The following is a 27534-nucleotide window of genomic DNA, read 5'->3' on the forward strand; positions in this document are numbered from 1 at the left end:
TTCAGATATTGAATGCTGTACCACGGATACTCAATCATTTATAGAGGTCAATTCAGATATTGAATGCTGTACCACGGATACTCTGTCATTTATACAGGTCAATCCAGATATTGAATGCTGTTCCACGGATACTCTGTCATTTATAGAGGCCAATCCAGATATTGAATGCTGTACCACGGATGCTCTGTCATTTATGGAGGTCAATTCAGATATTGAATGCTGTACCACGGATACTCTGTCATTTATAGAGGCCAATCCAGATATTGAATGCTGTACCACGGATACACTGTCATTTATAGAGGCCAATCCAGATATTGAATACTATACGAATGCTTTGTCATTTATGGAGGTCAATTAAGATATTAAATGCTATACGGATGCTCTGTCATTTATAGAGGCCAATTCAGATATTGAATGCTGTACCACGGAAACTGTGTCATTTATAGAGGTCAATTCAGATATTGAATGCTGTACCACGAATACTCTGTCATTTATAGAGGTTAATTTAGATATTGAATACTGCACCACGGATGCTCTGTCATTTATAGAGGTCACTCCAGATATTAAATACTGTACCACGGATGACCTGTCATTTCTAGAGGTCCCTCCAGATATTAAATGCTGTTCCACGGATACTCTGTCATTTATACAGGTCAATTCAGATATTGAATGCTGTACCACGGAAACTCTGTCATTTATAGAGGCCAATCCAGATATTGAATACTATATGAATGCTCTGTCATTTAAGGAGGTCAATTAAGATATTGAATGCTGTACCACGGATACTCTGTCATGTATAGAGGTCAATTAAGATATTGAATGCTGTACCACGGATACTCTGTCATTTATAGAGGTCAATTCAGATTATGAATGCTGTACCACGGATACTCTTTCATGTATAGAGGTCAATCCAGATATTGAATGCTGTACCACTGATGCTCTGGCATGTTTAGAGGTCAATCCAGATATTGAATGCTGTACCACGGATATTATTCTTTCATTTATAGAGGTCAATTCAGATATTGAATGTTGTACCACGGATACTCTGTCATTTATAGAGGTCAATTCAGATATTGAATGCTGTACCACGGATACTCAATCATTTATAGAGTTCAATTAAGATATTGAATGCTGTATCACGGATACTCTGTCATTTATACAGGTCAATTCAGATATTGAATGCTGTACCACGGATACTCTGTCATTTATAGAGGCCAATCCAGATATTGAATGCTGTACCACGGATACTCTGCCATTTATAGAGGCCAATCCAGATATTGAATACTATACGAATGCTTTGTCATTTATGGCGGTCATTTAAGATATTGAATGCTGTACCACGGATACTCTGTCATTTATAGAGGTCAATCCAGATATTGAATGCTGTACCACGGATACTCTGTAATTTATACAGGTCAATTCAGATATTGAACGCTGTACCACGGATACTCTGTCATTTATTGAAGTCAATTCAGATATTGAATGCTGTACCACGGATACTCTGTCATTTTTGAAGGTCAATCCAGATATTGAATGCTTTACCACGGATACTCTGTCATTTATACAGGTCAATTCAGATATTGAATGCTGTATCACGGATACTCTGTCATTTATGGAGGTCAATCCAGATATTGAATGCTGAACCACGGATACTCTGTCATTTATAGAGGTAAATTCAGATATTGAATGCTATACCACGGATACTCAATCATTTATGGAGATCAATCCAGATATTGAATGCTGTACCACGGATTCTCTGTCATTTATGGAGGTCAATCCAGATATTGAATGCTGTACCACGGATACTCTTTCATTTATGGAGGTCAATTCAGATATTGAATGCTGTACCAGGGATACTCAGTCATATATGGAGGTCAATCGAGATATTGAATTCTGTACCACGGATACTCTGTCATTTAAAAAGGACAATTCAGATATTGAATGCTGTACCACGGATGCTCTGTCATTTATAGAGGTCAATCCAAATATTGAATGCTGTACCACGGATACTCTGTCAGTTATAAAGGTCAATCCAGATATTGAATGCTGTACCACGGATACTCTGTCATTTATGGAGGTCACCCCAGTTATTGAACGCGGTATCACGGATACTCTGTTATTTATAGAGGTCACTCCAGTTATTGAACGCTGAACCACGGATACGCTATCATTTATAGAGATCACTCCAGTTATTGAATTTTGTACGACGGATACGCTGTCATTTATAGAGGTCACTCCAGTTATTGAATGCTGTACCATGGATACGCCGTCATTTATACAGGTAACTCCAGTCATTGAATGCTGTATCACGGATACTCTGTCATTTATATAGGTCATGGGTTGTGACACATCGGAAGTCAACATTGGGTTCGCCCGGGGAGTCATTGTGTCATAGGTTGTGCAACAAGGAGAGTCAGGAATGGTTCCGCCCAGTAACTGATGATATCATAGGTTGTGACACATCGGAAATCAAGATTGACCCGGTAACTCATAGTGCCATAACTTGTGTCACCTGGGTCAGGATTGGCAGCGTCCAAGGGACTCATAGTGTCATAGGTTGTGCCACTTAGGGGTCAGGATTTACTCCAGCCGGGGTCTCATTGTGTCATAGGGTGTGCTACTAAATAATGTATTTATGGAAACTAGTAATTACTGACAACAAGAGTATAACCTTGTATTTAATAGCTGAAATCGCAAAAATATTAAATGATTGGTGTGTGCTAAAATATTTACTGCGTTCTATTATCGTTACAAGGTAGAAATAACAATTTTGTGCCACTTCTTTCAAATTAAACTTTGTATCCTTCATAGGGAGCATTGTTTTCGACATTTATTCATCCTTTTTGGTACAGTCGAACCCCGTTGGCTCGAACTCCTAGTGACCGGCGTAAATACCTTGAGCCTCGGAAAATTCGAGCCAAGAGGAAATGCTTTCATTCAGTGTAAATATATCGGTCCTGTACATCAAGTTCGAGCCAATGAGGAATTCGAGCCAAGCGATTTCGAGCCAACGGGTTTTGACTGTATATTATAACAATTGTACCAATGTGGTAAATCTTATTTGGGAATAATAGTGCATCTTTAATTTTAAGCTTTTGCACTCCTATTTTAGCGGGGTACTTTAAAGTTAACTTTAAACACATATTTGATTTTATTTTTTATTAGAATTGAATTGCGAAACCTGAACAATTTAAATATTTTCTGACATTTTTACAATGTGTTTTTTTTTCCGGATTTACTGCAACAAAATATCGAGTATACGTATATTTATATTATACTAGTATGTTTGTAATAGCTTTATCATTATGTTTAATGTACTTTTCGACACAAACTATTGGTATTTTGTTCGTAATGTCCATTAATCTCATCTGGTATATAAACGCGTCTAGGGGCGAAGCAAGTAGTCTATTTATTCCAGGAATCTATATTTAATTACAATTACAAATAAAGAAGCAATCTCTTGTTGGAGCATTTTTTATTGTAGATTGAAACATGACTGTGATGACTTTGAAGTGAATAAAAAATGAAATATTTTATTTGGATAAACCCATTTCCAAAATGCCATTTATGTTTTGGAAAGCACAATATATTATACAACATAAAAACATGTAAACGTGCTTACTCTATAGGTAATATGATACAAAATTCTCAATTTTAATTTAATTTTAAATTAATATTACCCCTATTTGCTCTCTAAAGAATGTCTTGAACAAATAAAGAAAAATGCCTTGATTTTGATAAAGTACATTAACAAGATGTGTACAAATCAACCGCTTTGAGCAAACGCAACATTTTTATCACAGTAAGGTATTGCTACGCCTGTTTGGTAAGGTATTGTTACTGCTACTTGGTAAGGTATTGTTATGCCTACTTGGTAATGTATTGTTACACCTACTTGGTAATGTATTGTTATACCTACTTGGTAAGGTATTGTTACGCCTTCTTGTTAAAATATTGTTACACCTACTTGGTAAGGTGTTACGCCTACTTGGTAAGGTATTGTTAGGCCTACTTGGTAAGATATTGTTACGCCTACTTGGTCAGGTATTGTTACGTCTATTTGGTAAGGTATTGTTACGCCTACTTGGTAAGGTATTGTTACGCCCACTTGTTAAGGAATTGTTACGCCTACTTGGTAAGGTACTGTTACACCTACTTGGTAAGGTATTGCTACGCCTGTTTGGTAAGGTATTGTTACGCCTACTTGGCAAGGTATTGTTACGCCTTCTTGGTAAAGTACTGTTACGCATTCTTGGTAAGGTATTGTTACGCCTACTTGGTAAATTATTGTTACACCTACTCGATAAGGTATATTTACACCTACTTGGTAAGGTATTGTTACGCCTACTTGGTAAGGTATTGTTACACCTACTTGGTAAGGTACTGTTACGCCTACTTGGTAAGGTATTGTTACACCTACTTGGTAAGGTATTGTTACGCCTACTTGGTAAGGTATTGTTACGCCTACTTGGTAAGGTATTGTTACGCCTACTTGGTAAGGTATTGTTACGCCTAATTGGTAAGATATTGTTACGCCTACTTGGTAAGGTATTGTTACACCTACTTGGTAAGGTATTTTTACACCTACTTGGTAAGGTATTGTTACGCCTACTTGGTAAGGTATTGTTACGCCTACTTGGTAAGGTATTGTTACGCCTACTTGGTAAGGTATTGTTACGCCTACTTGGTAAGATATTGTTACCCCTACTTGCTAGGTATTGTTACGCCTACTTGGTAAGGTATTGTTACGCCTACTTGGTAAGGTATTTTTACGCCTACTTGGTAAGGTATTGTTACGCCTACTTGGTAAGTTATTGTTACGCCTACTTGGTAAGGTATTGTTACGCCTACTTGGTAAGGTATTGTTACGCCTACTTGGTAAGGTATTGTTACGTCTACTTGGTAAGGTATTGTTACGCCTACTTGGTAAGGTATTGTTACACCTACTTGGTAAGGTATTGTTACGCCTACTTGGTAATATTGTTACGCCTACTTGGTAAAGTATTGTTACGCCTGTTTGGTAAGGTATTGTTACGTCTACTTGGTAAGGTATTGTTACGTCTACTTGGTAAGGTATTGTTACGCCTACTTCCTTAGCTTTAGTTACATGTACTGGTTTGATTAGATTTAATACCATAATTCACAATTATAGTTACAAACAATTCATGACTGGCAACAAGTGTGTCTATAATTGTGCAGTGCATACATAACAGTAGTTCATCCCATACTTTAAAATCAGAACAAATATAGACGATGGAACAATAGAATAATAGTTCATAAAAATATATATTTAACAACAAAATGTTATCATCATTTTCACATAAAGAACAGAAAAGAGAACACTCATTCAAATCACATTGCTAAGGACTTGTCAATAGCCAATCCTTTCCGAAGTGCCAATAAAATGTACAGTAAATGAAAAGACACAATGAGTGGAATAATTCAATTTGGTACAGCGCTACAATAAAAATACGCTGGATTTACCCATTGTTGTATTCTATAACGAGAGCTTATTGTATGGAGACTTTTTTTATGCGTTAAAATGTTCCAATGCGTTTTCCATGTTATGCCATTGAGTGGAATTGGATGATAACAGTGAGTATGGTCTCCTATGTTTTCTTTAAGTGTTTTCGTTTCATTTCCAGTGTTTATTACGAGTAAAGATTAACAATCTGGAGATGTAGTACATCATAATTGACTATATCATGTGTCGAATGCAAACGTTCTGAACAAAATGCCAAACCTGATTGTCTAGAGCTTGAAAGAGCTTGATATTGGCGACATAAACAGCTATAATGTCATGAACAGTTGTGTTGTTCAGAGCTTGATATTGGCGACATAAACAGCTATAATGTCATGAGCAGTTGTGTTGTTCAGAGCTTGATATTGGCGACATAAACAGCTATAATGTCATGAACAGTTGTGTTGTTCAGAGCTTGATATTGGCGACATAAACAGCTATAATATCATGAACAGTTGTGTTGTTCAGAGCTTGATATTGGCAACATAAACAGCTATAATGTCATGAACAGTTGTGTTGTTCAGAGCTTGATATTGGCAACATAAACAGCTATAATGTCATGAACAGTTGTGTTGTTCAGAGCTTGATATTGGCGACATAAACAGCTATAATGACATGAACAGTTGTGTTGTTCAGAGCTTGATATTGGCGACATAAACAGCTATAATGTCATGAACAGTTGTGTTGTTCAGAGCTTGATATTGGCAACATAAACAGCTATAATGTCATGAACAGTTGTGTTGTTCAGAGCTTGATATTGGCGACATAAACAGCTATAATGTCATGAACAGTTGTGTTGTTCAGAGCTTGATATTGGCAACATAAACAGCTATAATGTCATGAACAGTTGTGTTGTTCAGTAGGTGTTTGTATCCTAACAAACACAACATACCATTTTTCCATTCATTGCTACTTCAACGGATTGCGCGTTGACGCATTTTTGAACAAATGAAACATACTGTGGTGGCTCCAATGATTGCAGTGTCGGTATGTTCATGGTAAATGAATGCAGCAGGGCAAGAAAAGCGCAGTCCAGTACACAATATACTCGGATTTATAAACAGATAAGTACTAAGTAGGATTTCACAATACAGATGTAAAGGTATATGATATGTTATAATTCGGATGTTTAATATATAAATAACGAAACAAAATTGTAATTGACGTTTCTGTTAAACTCCCAAAGCAAAAGTAAACATGACAGCATGCTTTGATTATTATTTCAAGCAATTGACATAAGATTATGCATATAATAAATATATAATAAATATAAACATACAGTTTATGTTTCCAGGATCATTAACATAAGGATTTTAAGAAAATATGTTGCACCTCTTTTAGAGATTCAACTTATTTAAACAAGAGGACCCTAAATCGCTCACCTGAGGGAAAGTTTTAAACCTTTTTATATGAGAATGGATGCCATATTTGAAATTGGCGATGATTGCTTAAAACAAAATGAACCTGACATGTTCGCCATGTACTATGCTACTAAGCTGTTTTCAGGTCATTTGTAACAAATGGGCGGGACCAGTTTTGAACTAAAGGGCAATATTTATACAAACTTGATAGAATATTTCCATATGATGCTACATACCAAATATCAAGGATCTGGGCCAAGCGGTCCAGAAAAGAAGATTTTCAAAGATTTCCCTAAATAAGTCTATAAGAAACTTGTGACTCCCAGGATCAGTTTCGGACCCAGGGAATAAATTAAACAAACTTGTAACAGGACTACCAGACAATGTAACTTACTAAATATCTAAGCTCAAGGTCTTTGGTTTTTGTCAAGAAAATCATTTAAGTTGTTCCTTCTGATTGCCATGGCAACTAGAGTTCAGCATGGGATTCATCATTTTGGACAATTTTGACAGGATCCCACCCAAGAAAAATCTCAGGGAATTTTAATCTAAATTGGCGGTTTGGGAGGAGATGTCGTTTGAAGCAATTATTGACGGACGGACGGACGGACGGACGGACAACGGACGGCGCACGATGGGAAAAGCTCACCCTGAGCACTACATGCTTAGGCGAGCTCAAATGTTGACAACGTTCAGTGCATGCTGCAATGGTTGACAGTTGGAATATGCAAATTATTGGGATTCCATTTTTCGAGATATTATAGTATTTAAACGCATTTGAGCTGTCAAGCAAAATATTATTGTCATGTGTTTTTTTACAAATAAAATACATATTCCCAGTTTAAGAGATCTGCAATAGTTTTGAACTACAAGATATCTCAATTTGATCTTCGTCCTGGCAAGTTGAGATATCATAAGATTTGCCAACAGTGTTTTCGGTTTGTTGTTTTGGACTTTTAAGATTATTTTTTTGAAATTTGGCCACATTGCACGATATTTGTTCCTTTGTATTAGTCGTATTTGAAGATTCGGATCTGCTTGTATTCGGTAGGAGTTCATGCCGTTGTACGGAATGGTTAGTAGTGGAGTCAGGTAGCATTGACTGAGATTCTTTCCCATGATTAACTGACGACTGGCTGCATTGTCTTTGTAGTGAATTTCTTGTTATTGCCTTTGAACGAGCAACGGGAACTGATGATTTCTTCTTTAAGATATCAACCCTCGCTGCAGTGCTATTTTTAAAGTCTCCGCTGTTTGAAGCTTTGTGTATTCCTATTTTATCATCTTTCTGGACAGAAATAGTGTCGTCGGTGATATGAGATCTAGCCCTCGCTACAAACATTTCATCTTTAACATTTCCACTCATGCCGACGCTCCGGTCACTCAAACTACTTTTTGAATCACTTATCGTGTCTAACCGGCTATCCCTCCTACTCGGATAAGTAAAATCCACAAGTCCGGACGGCGCATTGCTGTCTTTAGAACCATCGCTACTACTGTTATAGCTAACGGTTGTGCTATTGGTATCAGCAGTGATGGCTGCGGAAGACGCCGAGCTGCCAAGAAGGGCAGACAATTCCCGTTTACGTTCGACAGTGTATTTGGTCCTGTTCACCTCGTCGTAGTACTTAGACACGTTGTACTGTTCCTGGCTCACAACGACGTGCGAAACAAATTCTGGTTTCATATAGGCTGTAAAAATGGAAAATCACAAATCATTAACTTGTTGATGGCCTAGGGAGGCATTATAGTGCAGTCAATGCATGTAACAGAGTAATAGGTGAGTCGAAGTATTCACTTACCACGGAACGCTTTGTTTTTCATTTGATCCTGCAATCATAAATTTAACATTTGTTATATAGGGATTTCATCTATAAATTAAGTTATGCTTACTGTGATAGTATGTACTTTCATTGTATATTTTATTTACTAGACATGTGTGTTGTTTGTTTTGATAATATACTCGATATTCAAAAATAACAATTTTATTTGTTGTTGTCAAATCATTGCGGTGACCCTGTGGCCGCCATAAGCTAGATACACGTGTACTAACACTGACTAGAGAGAGTCTTTTCATGTTTTACCTATATGTGTTTAAGATGATTAGAACATTTAACCATTCAATATATTTTTTCGAATTTGGTCGCAATTGACGAGCTAGGACTCTCATTTCATATGTGTAACTACAGTCAAAATCCACACATATTTGTAAGTTTTATAACATGTCGCAATACTTTTTTTGCCGATCATGTATATACAATGTATATAAATAATGCACAAACATATAAAATAAATAAAGGGATTTGTTTTTCAACACATTCTTAATTTTTGAATTGTGAATGATTCTTTGCGAAGCATGCACGTTAAAAAGTGCATATTTATTTTCCAAAATAAATAAATGAGGTATTACCTCCCTCAGTTCGGTTTTGGCCCTGCCACATTTTGACCTGAATGTTAACTGGACCTGGAACAGCATTTTTGTGCTCTACATATGTTGTAATATTAGTATAAAACATTTATAATCGTTTCAACGCTACTGTTGATATTGACAAACTACCAAAAGTAGTTCACTGTATTTAATTAAACTGATATTTTCCTCACAAGATAAGAATGAATTTAATAATACACCATAATCATTAGTTATACGTACTTTAAAGTTAATTTCTCTATCAACTGTAGAGTACTTACATCCTTATCTAATAGACATCGGACGAGGAAAATCATGATGCTCTGTAAAATAGGAAAGGCAGTTTACATTCAATAAGTATTTATTAGAAAAGGACGATCCCGTTCCAATCACTCCGTTCAATACCAAGATTATATACAATCAATATGTTATATTTTAGGTTTTTAAATGAAAAACATTCGTTATTTTAAGAAATGGTCACATGGCTCAAATAAACATTGATGTTCGTTGACTGTGTATCTCTGTGAATGTCAGGTGCTGTGAAGCCTCAACCACTTGCCCCTGAATGTCAGGTGTTGTGAAGCCTCAACCACTTGCCCCTGCATGTCAGGTGTTGTGAAGCCTCAACCACTTGCCCCTGAATGTCAGGTGTTGTGAAGCCTCAACCACTTGCCCCTGAACAATGTCCTCACGCTACAAGGCTTATTTATAAAGTTGGAATATACTTACGTAAAATATAATGAGTATTGTATGGATCACCCGATGTGCTGTATGGCTGTTAGATTCCAAGCTGATTGCTGACCCCATGGCGAAGCACACAGATACAAGCAATGCTGCATTTTTAAGAATTGCTATCCTGAAATAAAAGATACACAATTACAAGTTTACCCTCCAATTTCAATTTAAATGATGAAAAGAAGTAACCGGAACAATGGAATAAAAGAACATGATAATAAATGCCTAATGTGGTGTTAAGAACGTATCACAGAACTCACCGAGAAGCATTTTACGTCATACTTGCTATAGGAAAATACTTACAAATGCATTTTCCTTTCTGTGAATTTAGATTCCTCCTTCCATCTTAGTATTTTGTTTAAACACAACGAATAGAACACAGCATAGACCTAAAATACATAGAAGCATCGAGAACATTAATAGTATAGGTATAAAAGTATCGAGAATATCAATAGTTTAAGTATAGAAGTATCGAGAACATCAATAGTTTAGGTATAGAAGTATCGAGAACATCAATGGTTTAAGTATAGAAGTATCGAGATCATCAATAGTTTAGGTATAGAAGTATCGAGAACATCAATAGTTTAGATAGAGAAGTATCGAGGACATCAATAGTTTAGTTATAGAAGTATCGAGGACATCAACATTTCAGGTATAAAAGCATTGAGAACATCAATAGTTTAGGTATAGAATTATCGAGAAAATCAATAGTTTAAGAATAGAAGTATCGAAAACATCAATAGTTTAGGTATAGAAGTATCGAGAACATCAATAGTTTAAGTATAGAAGTATCGAGACATCAATAGTTTAAGTATAGAACTATCGAGAACATCAATAGTTTAGGTAAAGAAGTATCGAGAACATCAATAGTTTAGGTATAGAAGTATCGAGAACATCAATAGTTTAAGTATAGAAGTATCGAGACATCAATAGTTTAAGTATAGAATTATCGAGAACATCAATAATTTAAGTATAGAAGTATCGAGAACATCAATAGTTTAGGTATAGAAGTATCGAGAACATCAATAGTTTAGATATAGAAGTATCGAGAACATCAATAGTTTAGGTATAGAAGTATCGAGGACATCAACATTTCAGGTAAAGAAACAACGATAACATCAACATTTCAGGTATAAAAATATCGAGAACATCAATAGTTTAGGTATAGAAATATTTAGAACATCAACATTTCAGGTATAAAAGTATCGAGAACATCAATAGTTTAGGTAAATGAATAGTGAGAACATCAAAAGTTTAGGTATAGACATATCAAGAACATCAACATTTCAGGTAAATAAGTATCGAGAACATCAATAGTTCAGGTATGGAAGTATCGAGAACATCAATAGCTTAGGTATATTTAGTTCAGTTCAATACATGTTGCTAATGTCTATATCTGTTAATAATATTGTTACTCACAATGATATAAACGACAATTATGGAAACAAACACGTAAAACTGCCTTGTGCCATCGTACAACCAACATCTGTAAAATATACATCATTTTTATTTATTTAAAACCACGTTACACGGATACGAATACATGAACTACAATCAATGCACATTAAATAAATAGTTTGCGGAACAATTTACAGTTATAAATGAACTAAATGGTCCGTACATTACATGGCAAGATCGTCCTTTGTCCAGCTGAGCAACTAATATCAAGAATGCAGTCAAGATGGCTGGTATTCCTGAAATGAAAAACGTGGGCTAGACACATATATGTATCAAGTGACACGGATGCAATTACACACCAACGGACACAGACATGTTTCAAGTGACACGGACACAGCTACACATCACCGGACACAGTCATGTATCAAGTGACACGGACGCAACTACACATCACCGGACACAGATATGTATCAAGTGACACGGACTCAATTACACATCACCGGACACAGTCATGTATCAAGTGACACATATACAGCTACACATCAACGGACACAGACATGTATCAAGTGACATGGACACAACTACACATCACCGGACACAGTCATGTATCAAGTGACACATATACAGCTACACATCACCGGACACAGACATGTATCAAGTGGCACGGACACAACTAAACATCACCGGACACAGTCATGTATCAAGTGACACGGACACAGCTACACATCACCGGACACAGACATGTATCAAGTGACACGGACGCAACAACATATCACTGGACACAGATATGTAACAAGTGACACGGACGCAATTACACACCAACGGACACAGATATGTATAAAGTGACACGGACGCAATTACACATCACCGGACACAGATATGTATAAAGTGACACGGACACAATTACACATCACCGGACAGATATGTACAAATTGACATGGACGCAATTACACATCACCGGACACAGACATGTATCAAGTGACACGGACACAGCTACACATCACCGGACACAGACATGTATCAAGTGACACGGAAGCAACTACACATTACCCAATATCAATAAAATGCGTTTTAAACGAAATGTCTGTCGTAAGGAAAGTAATTTAGCCTTATATAATCAGTCGAGAATCGAACCCAGGTCGGATACATAATTACAAAGGCCACTTACCAAAAATAAATGTTGCGAATTTGCAACTTGTCATCTGTATGTTGGTTGATTTGTATGCTATCAAGCATATATGTATAATTTCCACAAGCATAGCCGACCAGATAACAAACGTTAGGAAAGAAATGGTATGACTAAATATTTCCATGACGACCTGAAAAACAACAACATTGGCGTTAGGTAATATCGCTTACTTGAAGAACAAAGACTTGCCAAGCTGTGAACTACATAAATAGTTTTACCTAACATTACCTTCGATACTTTTGAAATAAATGATGAATTTGCAATTTTCTTACATTAAAGCTAACATGTTTTCGCATTAATATTCAAAGCAGTTCTCCAAAACCATACAATACGTACCAGGCTGGCACTCAGATGGAGCATACAGGTAAAACTAAGGCATGCTATGGCCAAAACTGCAAAGAAGAACCCCATGTTGACAAGATAGAGATCCCTCGTTAGGAAACTAAAATATATAAAGAAGATAATTGAAAGAAGACAAATATTTTTCAAATCTACAATTCAAACTGCAAATACGGCGAGTATTATTTCTGGCAATCACACAACGTTACAGATAAGATTGGTGGTATGTCGTATGATAACATAAACCGACCCATGAAACACCAAACGATTCATTTAAATATTATGCAGACAAAAACAGTACTGAGAGAATATAATGATCAGATAACATAACCTTTTTACGAATGAAAGTGCCTACCCATATGTCTTGAAATAGGCAATAAACGAAATCAGCAAAATAATGATGGAAAGTATGTAGCTCACGACGAATTCTGGAAGAATTTCGCGGTCTGGTTTAGCAACTTGTATTTCCTGAAATGTTAAATAAATGATGTACATACGAACAGGAAGCTTTTCACGCGGAGTGGATAATACAATGTGAACGACAGGGAACAAACTATTAAGGCCTTTCAACGCGAATATGAGCTTCCGGTGTCAGATCCTTACCGAATAATTTGATGGTATCAGTCCTGCCACAAAATGCCCCGGAAGTTTGCACTCGCACGTGGTACTGTTAAGTCTACTTTCAATGATAACGCAACCATCCTGCGACCATCTACCGCTATAGATGTTTCTGTAAACATCATGAGATGAAACACGTCGAATTCGAGAATAATATAAACATATTCATTGTCGACTTATTTTCTTCATTCGTTTTAAAACAAACTGAATTAGAGACATTCTCCTTTTAATCATTAAAAAAATATATTGTGAAAATGTGTTTATGAAAGCAACTGAATTGATTAAAACAGTGGTTAGCTTCATTAAGAAGATATCAGGGGTAGATGTACATAACTGAATATGAAACACATCAGCGTGATCCGAATCTCAAAACAAACTTAGTTTAACACCTACATGCATAACAAAAGTTCACTTACAACGGATCGAATAGCCACCGAAAGCATCGCGTTGTGTTGTACTTGGTAACTCTTCCCTGAAAAATAATTCTGATATAAGTAACACAATGGAAACCACAGGGACAAGACAAGAAGCAAATACTTTAACGAAGACCAAGACCTAAATCTTAGCGAAGATCCAGACCAAAGTCTTAGCGAAGACCAAGACCTAAATCTTAGCGAAGATCCAGACCAAAGTCTTAGCGAAGACCAAGACCCAAATCTTAGCGAAGATCCAGACCAAAGTCTTAGCGAAGACCAAGACCTAAATCTTAGCGAAGATCCAGACCAAAGTCTTAGCGAAGACCAAGACCTAAATCTTAGCGAAGATCCAGACCAAAGTCTTAACGAAGACCCAGACCCAAATCTTAGCGAAGACCCAGAACAATATCTTATCGAAGACCCAGACCAACATCTTAGCGAAGACCGAGACGAAAGTCTTAGCGAAGACCCAGACAAAAGTCTTAGCTGAGACCCAGATCAAAATCTTAGCGAAAACCCAGACCAAAACCTTTGCCAAGACCCAGAACAAAATCTTAACGAAGGCCCAGACGAAAGTCTTAGCGAAGACCCAGACCCAAATCTTAGCGAAGATCCAGAACAAAGTCTTAACGAAGACCCAGACCCAAATCTTAGCGAAGATCCAGAACAAAGTCTTAACGAAGACCCAGACCCAAATCTTAGCGAAGATCCAGACCAAAGTCTTAACGAAGACCCAGACCCAAATCTTAGCGAAGATCCAGAACAAAGTCTTAACGAAGACCCAGACCCAAATCTTAGCGAAGATCCAGAACAAAGTCTTAACGAAGACCCAGACCCAAATCTTAGCGAAGATCCAGAACAAAGTCTTAACGAAGACCCAGACCCAAACCTTAGCGAAGATCCAGAACAAAGTCTTAACGAAGACCCAGACCCAAATCTTAGCGAAGATCCAGACCAAAGTCTTAACGAAGACCCAGACCCAAATCTTAGCGAAGATCCAGACCAAAGTCTTAACGAAGACCCAGACCCAAATCTTAGCGAAGATCCAGACCAAAGTCTTAACGAAGACCCAGACCCAAATCTTAGCGAAGATCCAGAACAAAGTCTTAACGAAGACCCAGACCCAAATCTTAGCGAAGATCCAGAACAAAGTCTTAACGAAGACCCAGACCCAAATCTTAGCGAAGATCCAGAACAAAGTCTTAACGAAGACCCAGACCCAAATCTTAGCGAAGATCCAGAACAAAGTCTTAATGAAGACCCAGACCCAAATCTTAGCGAAGATCCAGAACAAAGTCTTAACGAAGACCCAGACCCAAATCTTAGCGAAGATCCAGACCAAAGTCTTAACGAAGACCCAGACCCAAATCTTAGCGAAGATCCAGACCAAAGTCTTAACGAAGACCCAGACCCAAATCTTAGCGAAGATCCAGACCAAAGTCTTAACGCAGACCCAGACCCAAATCTTAGCGAAGATCCAGACCAAAGTCTTAACGAAGACCCAGACCCAAATCTTAGCGAAGATCCAGAACAAAGTCATAACGAAGACCCAGACCCAAATCCTAGCGAAGATCCAGACCAAAGTCTTAACGAAGACCCAGACCCAAATCTTAGCGAAGATCCAGACCAAAGTCTTAACGAAGACCCAGACCCAAATCTTAGCGAAGATCCAGAACAAAGTCTTAACGAAGACCCAGACCCAAATCTTAGCGAAGATCCAGAACAAAGTCTTAACGAAGACCCAGACCCAAATCTTAGCGAAGGTCCAGAACAAAGTCTTAACGAAGACCCAGACCCAAATCTTAGCGAAGGTCCAGAACAAAGTCTTAACGAAGACCCAGACCCAAATCTTAGCGAAGGTCCAGACCAAAGTCTTAACGAAGACCCAGACCCAAATCTTAGCGAAGATCCAGACCAAAGTCTTAACGAAGACCAAGACCCAAATCTTAGCGAAGATCCAGACCAAAGTCTTAACGAAGACCCAGACCTAAATCTTAGCGAAGATCCAGACCAAAGTCTTAACGAAGACCCAGACCCAAATCTTACCGAAGACCCAGACCAAAGTCTTAACGAAGACCCAGACCCAAATCATAGCGAAGACCAAGACCAAAGTCTTAACGAAGACCCAGACCCAAATCTTAGCGAAGATCCAGACCAAAGTCTTAACGAAGACCCAGACCCAAATCTTAGCGAAGATCCAGACCAAAGTCTTAACGAAGACCCAGACCTAAATCTTAGCGAAGACCCAGACCAAAGTCTTAACGAAGACCAAGACCTAAATCTTAGCGAAGATCCAGACCAAAGTCTTAACGAAGACCCAGACCCAAATCTTAGCGAAGACCCAGAACAATATCTTATCGAAGACCCAGACCAACATCTTAGCGAAGACCGAGACGAAAGTCTTAGCGAAGACCCAGACAAAAGTCTTAGCTGAGACCCAGATCAAAATCTTAGCGAAAACCCAGACCAAAACCTTAGCCAAGACCCAGAACAAAATCATAACGAAGGCCCAGACGAAAGTCTTAGCGAAGACCCAGACGAAAGTCTTTGCGATGACCCATACCAAAACCTTAGCGAAGACCCAGACTAAAATCTTAGCAAAGACTCAGACCAAAACCTTAGCCAAGACCCAGAACAAAATCTTAACGAAGGCCCAGACGAAAGTCTTAGCGAAGACCCAGACGAAAGTCTTTGCGATGACCCATACCAAAACCTTAGCGAAGACCCAGACTAAAATCTTAGCAAAGACTCAGACCAAAATCTTAGCGAAGACCCAGACTAAAATCTTAGCGAAGACCCAGACTAAAATCTTAGCGAAGATCCAGACCAAAGACCCAGACCAGAATCTTTGCAAAGACCCAGACTAAAACCTAAGCGAAGACTCACACCAAAACCTTAGCGAAGACCCAGACCAAAATCTTACCGAAGACCCAGACCAAAATCTTACCGAAGACCCAGACCAAAATCTTACCGAAGACCCAGACCAAAATCTTACCGTAGACTCAGACCAAAACCTTAGCGAAGACCCAGACCAAAACCTTAGCGAAGACCCAGACCAAAATCTTACCGAAGACCCAGACCAAAACCTTACCGAAGACTCAGACCAAAACCTTAGCGAAGACCCAGACCAAAATCTTACCGAAGACCCAGACCAAAATCTTAGCGACGACCAAGACCAAAATCTTACCGAAGACCCAGACCAAAATCTTAGCGAAGACCCAGACCAAAATCTTACCGAAGACTCAGACCAAAACCTTAGCGAAGACCCAGACCAAAATCTTACCGAAGACCCAGACCAAAATCTTAGCGACGACCAAGACTAAAATCTTAGCGATGACCCAGACAAAAATCTTTGCGAAGATCCAGACCAAAATTTTACCGAAGATCCAGACTAAATCTATGCGCAGACCCCGACCAAAATCTTAGCGAAGATCCAGACCAAAATCTTAGCGAAGATCCAGACTAAGATCTTAGCGAAGACCCAGACAAAAATCTAAGCGAAGACGCGGACCAAAATCGAAGCGAATATCTAGACCAAAATCTTAACGAAGACCCAGACAAAAGTCTAAGCGAAGACGCGGACCAAAATCGAAGCGAAGATCTAGACCAAAATCTTAGCGAAGACCCGGACCAAAATCTAAGCGAAGATCCATACTGATGTGATTCTTTAGATTTACAAATACTTGAAAGACCAGTTGCTTTAGACTTAAAACAACATTCATCCACTTAATAATAAAACAGAGGACAGGCATGAATATATGTTTTCTTTATTTCAACAAGAAAGCCTGCAGGAAAAAAAACACATTTCACAGCTTACTGACACAGTGGAAGAGGTAGGCTTATTTCCACGGAGAAATCATTATCAAGTTACATTCGCAGCAAAATGAGCATTTGAGGGTTGCATAAAGAGCTTTCTGGATTCAATTTAACCTGAACTAGATCTGTCACAGGTGCGGCGAATACTCCCACACTGCGCTAGCACACAGGAATGGTAAACTCGTTTCTTTTAATACGTGCCATAACTACATTTAACATTGTTAGGTTGTTACAAGAGACAAGCTATGGCTGTTATTTATAAAAATTGTGTTGAACATGTGATTTTTTTTCATTGTACCTGACATACGTCATAGTTCGGACATAAAAATCTTAGTGGAAGGAACCATAACTCCATCAGAAGTTGAAAGTTTGTAAACAAAGTCAAACATGACCTGTAATTAATGGTGTTTATTGTGAGTACCCAAACGTTTATAAATCCATTGACCATGTCATAAGCGTTCGGATAACACTGACCGACCGACAACCTCTCTTCTGTATACCATGCAACACATCTGATAGGAGAGTGTCACTGGTGCCAGCACCCAACTAAATGAGAACTTCAAACAGAAGCAATAAACTTGAATATTTACTTTTGTGTCATGAAACAACGTCAGCCTCACGGTTGGTGTTTCCGGGTCCATATTATCATTAACCAGGGGCGCAAGTGAATAAACACGTGACATGCTCTCAAACTTCATCCTGAAAAACAACGTTCATGTGTATAAACAAAGCATATGTGTAAATGTATATCACATACATAACATTTTATAGGAAGAGAAAAGAAGTGCCAGCTTCTTGTTCAGTTAAGATATTAATTTATTAAAGCGATACAAAAGGTATAAGTCAATATTTATAGCAGTAGATCGAAATATCAACCGTTGTCACCAGGGAGAGGATTCATCTGGAAGTTTTTGTTTTTATGTTAATACGTAATGTACATGATAAATGCGGTTCAAACGCTTTAAATCGTTTTAAACCATGTTAAACATGTCTAGCGTACGTTAACTCTGTGACACGGGTACCTTTTTATCCCCGTTGCGGACATGTCTCGGTATACCAGCAACTCCGCTAAATGCCTAGCTGTCACCATGTAAACTATCTGCCTGTCGGCTGCTGGAGACAGAAAAATAGTGGCATCCATAGTTGTTTAATTTTGCAACAAAAACCGAACATTATAACGAAAATTGAACTAGGAATAAAAAAACAGATCTAAACGCAAGCTTAAGCGATACGCAAAGCATTGATCTTTTCTAAGCGAACTGTAAGGTTAAAACGTTATTTTGCTTTCTAATTATTTTTTTCTATGATTTAATCTCTTAAGCAAAACACTAAGCATTATACCGAATAGTGTTTTTCGTGAAATAATGGCAGCAGTATTAAAACGGTAACCGTTCAAGTAACCGAAAAGAAGTATTATAAAGTATATTTGTAGGTTACCGCTAGTATCCTGTTTACTGTGAACATTTCTGGTCTCTGTAACCCTGGGTAGTGTCTGTAGTTGTAGATCTATAACAAAAAATGTAGGTCCTTTGTAAAACTCTTTTATTCATAAGTGGTGAATATCATGCTGGTTTCTGATTTCATATTCCGAATATGTGACACACAATTGCTTTGACCATTGTTAACTAAGTCAAGGGCAAAAAATACTGCCCAACTCGGTAAATTATATAATAGTAAAAATCGCAGGTGCACAACTTCCTATACTAATCAATATGTTTATGATCTTTCATGACCCTAGGTGTAACAAGTTTGTGGCTGCATGCACAGTATGCTAAATATCAATGTTTACAATGTCAAGTGGTATAATTATACTACTATTCTGAGACCGAGTTAAATGTTTTACAAAACCCTAGTTTCACAACGCATGTTGCTAATCAATGTTGTTTTGAAGTTTCAAAACGTACCAATATCTGGGTTCACAGATACACGGACCAATATCTGGGTTAACATATAAACGTACCAATATCTGGGTTAACAAATACACGTACTAATATCTGGGTTAACATATACACGTACCAATCTCTCGGTTTAACAGATACACGAAAATATCTGGGTTAACAGATACACGTAGCAATATCTGGATTAACAGATACACGTAGCAATATCTGGGTTAACAGATACACGTACCAATATCTGGGTTAACAGTTACACGTACTAATATCTGGGTTAACATATATATGAACCAATATCTGGGTTAACAGATACACGTGCCAATATCTGGGTTAACAGATACACGTACCAATATCTGGGTTAACAGATACACGTACCAATATCTGGGTTAACAGATACACCTATCAATATCTGGGTTAACAGATACACGTACCAATATCTGGGTTAACAGATACACGTACTAATATCTGGGTTAACATATACACGTACCAATCTCTGGGTTTAACAGATACACGAAAATATCTGGGTTAACAGATACACGTAGCAATATCTGGATTAACAGATACACGTAGCAATATCTGGGTTAACAGATACACGTACCAATATCTGGGTTAACAGTTACACGAACTAATATCTGGGTTAACATATATATGAACCAATATCTGGGTTAACAGATACACGTGCCAATATCTGGGTTAACAGATACACGTACCAATATCTGGGTTAACAGATACACCTATCAATATCTGGGTTAACAGATACACGTACCAATATCTGGGTTAACAATTCTCTCTGTTGGTTTGTACTCCAAGAGGGTCACGGCTCCGGATATGAGGTAATGTATGGAGCAGATCACACTAGGGCCAACCATAATATCCTGCTTTTCTTCTATTGTGGCCTTAGCGCTTAGCCGAAGAATCGCACCAAGTACGTCGACCACCGACTGAAATCATAAGTTCCTTGAAATAATTTTGGTTAAAAAAATATTCAATTGCACGCATTGAGAAACTGATCAATCAGGTTCATGGGATTTAGGGACCATTATATGATCAAGTTGAATAATAAGGCAGTGCCATAAATCGAATGCAATTTAAACTTTCAATTAAAAAAACCCCACAAGCTACTGTTTTCATATGTATCTGAAAGAAGTTGGAACAATTCCCGGGTCAATACGCTCGTGAAAAAAGATGTAAGTACAGCATGGAGGAATCCTAATAAAGCACAGCATGGAGGAATCCTAATAAAGCACAGCATGAAGGATGCCCAATAAAGTACTGCATAAAGGAAGCCTTATAAAGTACAGCATGAAGGAGACCTTATAAAGTACAGCATAAAGGAAGCCTTATAAAGTACAGCATGAAGGAGGCCTTATAAAGTACAGCATGAAGGAAGCCTTATAAAGTACAGCATGAAGGAAGCCTTATAAAGTACAGCATGAAGGAAGCCTTATAAAGTACAGCATGAAGAAAGCCTTATAAAGTACAGCATGAAGGAGGCCTTATAAAGGATAGCATGAAGGAGGCCTTATAAAGTACAGCATAAAGGAAGCCTTATAAAGTACAGCATGAAGGAGGCCTTATAAAGTACAGCAAAAAGGAAGCCTTACAAAGTACAGCATGAAGGAAGCCTTATAAAGTACAGCATGAAGGAGGCCTTATAAAGGATAGCATGAAGGAGGCCTTATAAAGTACAGCATAAAGGAAGCCTTATAAAGTACAGCATGAAGGAGGCCTTATAAAGTACAGCAAAAAGGAAGCCTTACAAAGTTAAGTTAAAGGAAGCCTAATAAAGTACAGCATGAAGGAGGCCGTATAAAGTACAGCATGAAGGAAGCCGTATAAAGTACAGCATGAAGGAAGCCTTATAAAGTACAGCATGAAGGAAGCCTTATAAAGTACAGCATGAAGGAAGCCGTATAAAGTTTAAAATGAAGGAAGCCTTATAAAGTACAGCATGAAGGAAGCCTTATAAAGTACAGCATGAAGGAGGCCTTATAAAGTACAGCAAAAAGGAAGCCTTACAAAGTTAAGTTAAAGGAAGCCTAATAAAGTACAGCATGAAGGAAGCCGTATAAAGTTTAAAATGAAGGAAGCCTTATAAAGTACAGCATGAAGGAAGCCTTATAAAGTACAGCATGAAGGAGGCCTTATAAAGTACAGCATGAAGGATGCCTGATAAAGTGCAGCATGAAGGAGGCCTTATAAAGTACAGCATGAAAAAGGCCTTATAAAGTACAGCATGAAAAAGGCCTTATAAAGTACAGCATGAAAGAGGCCTTATAAAGTACAGCATGGAGAAGGCCTTTTGAAGTACAGCATGAAGGAAGCCTTACAAAATACAGCCATGAAGGAAGCTTTATAAAGTTTAAAATGAAGGAAGCCTTATAAGGTTTAGCATGGAGGAAGCCTTATTTTGTTTAAAATAAAGGAGGCCTTATAAAGTACAGCATAAAAGAACCCTTATAAAGTACAGCATGAAGAAGACCTTATAAAGTACAGCATAAAGGAAGCCTTATAAAGTACAGCATGAAGGAGGCCTTATAAAATACAGCATGAAGGAAGTCTTATAACGTACAGCATGAAGGAGACCTTATAAAGTACAGCATGAAGGAGGCCTTATAAAGTACAGCATAAAGGAAGCCTTATAAAGTACAGCATGAAGGAGGCCTTATAAAGTACAGCAAAAAGGAAGCCATATAAAGTTTACCTTGGAGTAAGCCTTAGTATGTTTAGAATGAAGGATGCCTTATAAAGTAAAGCATAAAGGATGCCTTATAAAGTACAGCATGAAGGAGGCCTTATAAAGTACAGCATAAAGGAAGCCTTATAAAGAACAGCATGAAGGAGGCCTTATAAAGTACAGCAAAAAGGAAGCCTTATAAAGAACAGCATAAAGGAAGCCTTATAAAGTACAGCATAAAAGAAGCCTTATAAAGTACAGCATGAAGGAGGCCTTATAAAGTACAGCATGAAGGAGGCCTTATAAAGTACAGCATAAAGGAAGCCTTATAAAGTACAGCATGAAGGAGGCCTTATAAAGTACAGCATGAAGGAGGCCTTCTAAAGTACAGCATGAAGGAGGCCTTATAAAGTACAGCATAAAGGAAGCCTTATAAAGTACAGCATGAAGGAGGCCTTATAAAGTACAGCAAAAAGGAAGCCATATAAAGTTTACCTTGGAGTAAGCCTTAGTATGTTTAGAATGAAGGATGCCTTATAAAGTAAAGCATAAAGGATGCCTTATAAAGTACAGCATGAAGGAGGCCTTATAAAGTACAGCATAAAGGAAGCCTTATAAAGTACAGCATGAAGGAGGCCTTATAAAGTACAGCAAAAAGGAAGCCTTATAAAGAACAGCATAAAGGAAGCCTTATAAAGTACAGCATAAAAGAAGCCTTATAAAGTACAGCATGAAGGAGGCCTTATAAAGTACAGCATGAAGGAGGCCTTATAAAGTACAGCATAAAGGAAGCCTTATAAGGTACAGCATGAAGGAGGCCTTATAAAGTACAGCATGAAGGAGGCCTTCTAAAGTACAGCATGAAGGAAGCCTTATAAAGTACAGCATAAAGGAAGCCTTATAAAGTACAGCATGAAGGAGGCCTTATAAAGTACAGCAAAAAGGAAGCCTTACAAAGTTAAGTTAAAGGAAGCCTAATCAAGTACAGCATAAAGGAAGCCGTATAAAGTTTAAAATGAAGGAAGCCTTATAAAGTACAGCATGAAGGAAGCCTTATAAAGTACAGCATTAAGGAGGCCTTATAAAGTACAGCATGAAGGAGGCCTTATAAAGTGCAGCATGAAGGAGGCCTTATAAAGTACAGCATGAAAAAGGCCTTATAAAGTACAGCATGAAAAAGGCCTTATAAAGTACAGCATGAAAGAGGCCTTATAAAGTACAGCATGGAGAAGGCCTTTTGTAGTACAGCATGAATGAAGCCTTATAAAGTACAGCCATGAAGGAAGCTTTATAAAGTTTAAAAGAAGGAAGCCTTATAAGGTTTAGCATGGAGGAAGCCTTATTTTGTTTAAAATGAAGGAGGCCTTATAAAGTACAGCATAAAAGAACCCTTATAAAGTACAGGATGAAGGAGACCTTATAAAGTACAGCATGAAGGAGGCCTTATAAAGTACAGCATAAAGGAAGCCTTATAAAGTACAGCATGAAGGAGACCTTATAAAGTATAGCATAAAGGAAGCCTTATAAAGTACAGCATGAAAGAGGCCTTATAAAATACAGCATGAAGGAAGCCTTATAAAGTACAGCATGAAGGAGACCTTATAAAGTACAGCATGAAGGAGGCCTTATAAAGTACAGCATAAAGGAAGCCTTATAAAGTACAGCATGAAGGAGGCCTTATAAAGTACAGCATAAAGGATGCCTTATAAAGTTCAGCATGAAGGAAGCCTTATAAAGTACAGCATAAAGGAAGCCTTATAAAGTACAGCATGAAGGAGGCCTTATAAAGTACAGCATAAAGGAAGCCTTATAAAGTACAGCATGAAGGAGGCCTTATAAAGTACAGCAAAAAGGAAGCCTTATAAAGAACAGCATAAAGGAAGCCTTATAAAGTTCAGCATGAAGGAAGCCTTATAAAGTACAGCATGAAGAAGGCCTTATAAAGTACAGCATGAAGGAGGCCTTATAAAAGTACAGCATAAAGGAAGCCTTATAAAGTACAGCATGAAGGAGGCCTTATAAAGTAAAGCATGAAAGAGGCCTTATTATGTTTAGAATGAAGGAGGTCTTATTATGTATAGTATGTAGGAGGCCTTATAAAGTTAAGCATGAAAGAGGCGTTTTTATGTACAGAATGAAGGAGGCATTGTTATGTATAGAATGAAGGAGGCCTTATTAAGTACAGCATGAAAGAGGCCTTATTATGTATAGAATGAAGGAGGCATTGTTATGTATAGAATGAAGGAGGCCTTATACAGTACAGCATGAAAGAGGCCTTTCTATGTATAGAATGAAGAAGGCCTTAAAAGGTAAAGCATGAAAGAGGCCTTACTATGTATAGAATGAAGGAGGCCTTATAAAGTAAAGCATGAAAGAGGCCTGACTATGTATAGAATGAAGGAGGCCTTATTATGTATAGAATGAAGGAGGCCGTATAAAGTAAAGCATGAATAATGCCTTATTATGTATAGAATGAAGGAGGCCTTATAAAGTAAAGCATGAAAGAGGCCTTATTATGTTTAGAATGAAGGAGGTCTTATTATGTATAGTATGTAGGAGGCCTTATAAAGTTAAGCATGAAAGAGGCTCTTTTATGTACAGAATGAAGGAGGCATTGTTATGTATAGAATGAAGGAGGCCTTATTAAGTACAGCATGAAAGAGGCCTTATTATGTATAGAATGAAGGAGGCATTGTTATGTATAGAATGAAGGAGGCCTTATACAGTACAGCATGAAAGAGGCCTTTCTATGTATAGAATGAAGAAGGCCTTAAAAAGTAAAGCATGAAAGAGGCCTTACTATGTATAGAATGAAGGAGGCCTTATAAAGTAAAGCATGAAAGAGGCCTGACTATGTATAGAATGAAGGAGGCCTTATTATGTATAGAATGAAGGAGGCCGTATAAAGTAAAGCATGAATAATGCCTTATTATGCATAGAATGAAGGAGGCCTTATAAAGTAAAGCATGACAGAGGCTTTATTTTGTATGGAATGAAGGAGGTATTATCATGTATAGAATGAAGGAGGAATTATTATGTATAGAATGAAGGAGGCCTTATACTGTACAACATGAACGAGGCCTTATTATGTATAGAATGAAGGAGGCCTTATAAAGTAAAGCATGAACGAGGCCTTATTATGTATAGAATGAAGGAGGAATTGTTTTGTATAGAATGAAGAAGGCCTTATACAGTACAGCATGAAAAAGGACTTATAAGGTACCACATGACAGAGGCCTTATTTTGTATGGAATGAAGGAGGCCTTATCATGAATAGAATGAAGGATGCCCCAACTTGCGTAGGTACTTTCTTCATTTCTTGGCATTCGTATCAATGTATAAATTGGCAGGTAAATCTCACACAACTTTATATAATCGCGTGGGTCACTTAACCCTAACTCAAACCCATATGGACATTATAAAAGGTAACACTTAAACATGAGTTTAAATGTTTTTAAGGACAATACATAACACCTTTGATTTGATTCTGTCATCGTTTTCACAGAGTATCGGAAACGCATTCATATGCGTTATGAGTTCCTTCAGTATTCCGGCCACCATGTCGATGTCCCCGGAATATAAGGTCGCATTTTTATTCTTGGTAAGTGCAAAGCTGTACAAATCATTAAATATCGCAGACAACGTCGTCTCCTGGTAGCCACTCCTTAGCAACACAAGCTAAAATGCAAAAATGTATGGCAAAGTTTAACTCGTTATTAAACACTTAATGCATTATAATAATGAAAGAAAAAATTATTACCCGTTCATAATAAGTGCCATTAATGACATTTTAATGTATCAGTTTAGTATTTGAAATGTGCTAAAATCATGACATTAAGGTGTAGCTCAAACTATTTAACGTATGACACTTGTACAACATGTACGAACGTTATATGCTACTTCAAATGTATTCTGAATGAAGACTTACATCGTCGAATATCTTGATGAGCATGAGGGACTGACATTTGGAAAAGTTTGGAGTAGCCCATTTGCATATGTGGGAAGACATATCACAGGTACAGTCCCTTCTTGCATTCCCTGCAAGATATGAAGCATGTGTCGGACTTCCTTCTGATTGAGAATTCAACTTTAAATTGAACTGTTTGTTGTTTACTGTGCCAGTCAGTCTCTTGTTCAAACTTATACGAGTTCAAGATAAAACACGAGTTTGTCAACATAGGTCTTCTGTGCACACGAGATTTATTTTACAAACGAAGACTGCAGTGGAAAGTAAAACATGAATCAACAACAAAACGGCCGTGGTAGATTATACACATTATCATCAATGTTAACAGTTTAAAGCCCTATGTCCAATCTAAAAATAAAATGAGAAACTCATTGTTTTATATATATATATATATATATATATATATATATATAAAACAATGAGTTTCTCATTTTATTTTTAGAATCTCGTGTGCACAGAAGACCTATGTATATATATATACACACTTCATACATGGTTTAGATTGTTGTTCACGTAATTATTCGAACATGGAATCAAGTGGTTGACTATACACCAATATCAACATAGGAATTAAAATGTGGTAAAAGTCCACACGCATATATCTATATAAAAATTATTAATAGTATACATATATTACTAATACCTAAGCATGGTAAACAAATTTCAGTGTATAACATGTTTTCGAACTTGCTTTCACTACTTGGGTATCATAGACGATACCACTGGCATTATAAAAGTGAGCTGTTTAAATTCCAGTAAAAACCAAAGGTAAGAATAAATGAAACAGTTCAATTATACATACTACTAGACTGCTTAACGCATGCCAGTGTTGTGAAATAAATTAAGCATTAAAAAACGTAAACAAAATATATTATTAATAATTAATTAATTATAAATAAGTGTTGCACATCCATTCCTTGATGTTTGTTTTGACATATTGAACACATACAATAATTCAGTGCCTCACCTAAGCAACTACTTATCTTATTATACCTCACGTGACCTGCCCATTTTAAAATCTCATATACACGACATTAGCCAACCCGTACTGTTACCCTCATATAGCGCTTTTTATTGGGTTCTTACACGAGGTTTATAATTCGCAACGCCGCAAATTAATTATGGACAAACATGTTTTGACAGTTTGCGAGAATATTTACGACCTTCATTAATTCTCATAAAATTGTTAAAAAATAAA

The 27534-nt window shown here is 37.3% G+C and overlaps 1 protein-coding gene across 7 annotated transcripts in view; it reads right to left on the reverse strand.

Moving 5' to 3' along the window:
• Positions 1-3186: 3186 nt before the first annotated feature.
• Positions 3187-27534, reverse strand: part of LOC128214543 (uncharacterized) — a 124200-nt gene continuing 99852 nt past the window's right edge. For 6 of the 7 annotated variants that reach the window (XM_052921060.1, XM_052921058.1, XM_052921061.1 and 3 more), the window contains 19 exons: positions 26298-26407; positions 25844-26047; positions 20459-20633; positions 19238-19306; positions 18823-18913; positions 18391-18499; positions 13985-14040; positions 13554-13680; positions 13306-13418; positions 12948-13053; positions 12591-12741; positions 11646-11718; positions 11444-11510; positions 10328-10413; positions 10019-10145; positions 9571-9612; positions 9293-9346; positions 8685-8712; positions 3187-8574 (listed from right to left, as the gene is read on the reverse strand). In XM_052921060.1, coding sequence (XP_052777020.1) covers positions 7724-8574; positions 8685-8712; positions 9293-9346; positions 9571-9612; positions 10019-10145; positions 10328-10413; positions 11444-11510; positions 11646-11718; positions 12591-12741; positions 12948-13053; positions 13306-13418; positions 13554-13680; positions 13985-14040; positions 18391-18499; positions 18823-18913; positions 19238-19306; positions 20459-20633; positions 25844-26047; positions 26298-26407 — 2639 coding nt within the window. In that variant the 3' untranslated portion in view covers positions 3187-7723. The remainder of the gene's footprint in view (positions 8575-8684; positions 8713-9292; positions 9347-9570; positions 9613-10018; positions 10146-10327; positions 10414-11443; positions 11511-11645; positions 11719-12590; positions 12742-12947; positions 13054-13305; positions 13419-13553; positions 13681-13984; positions 14041-18390; positions 18500-18822; positions 18914-19237; positions 19307-20458; positions 20634-25843; positions 26048-26297; positions 26408-27534) is intronic. The other variant, XM_052921062.1, reaches the window with a different exon arrangement.

This window comes from Mya arenaria, chromosome 13, assembly GCF_026914265.1.
Source record: "Mya arenaria isolate MELC-2E11 chromosome 13, ASM2691426v1".
Lineage (NCBI taxonomy): Eukaryota > Metazoa > Mollusca > Bivalvia > Myida > Myidae > Mya > Mya arenaria.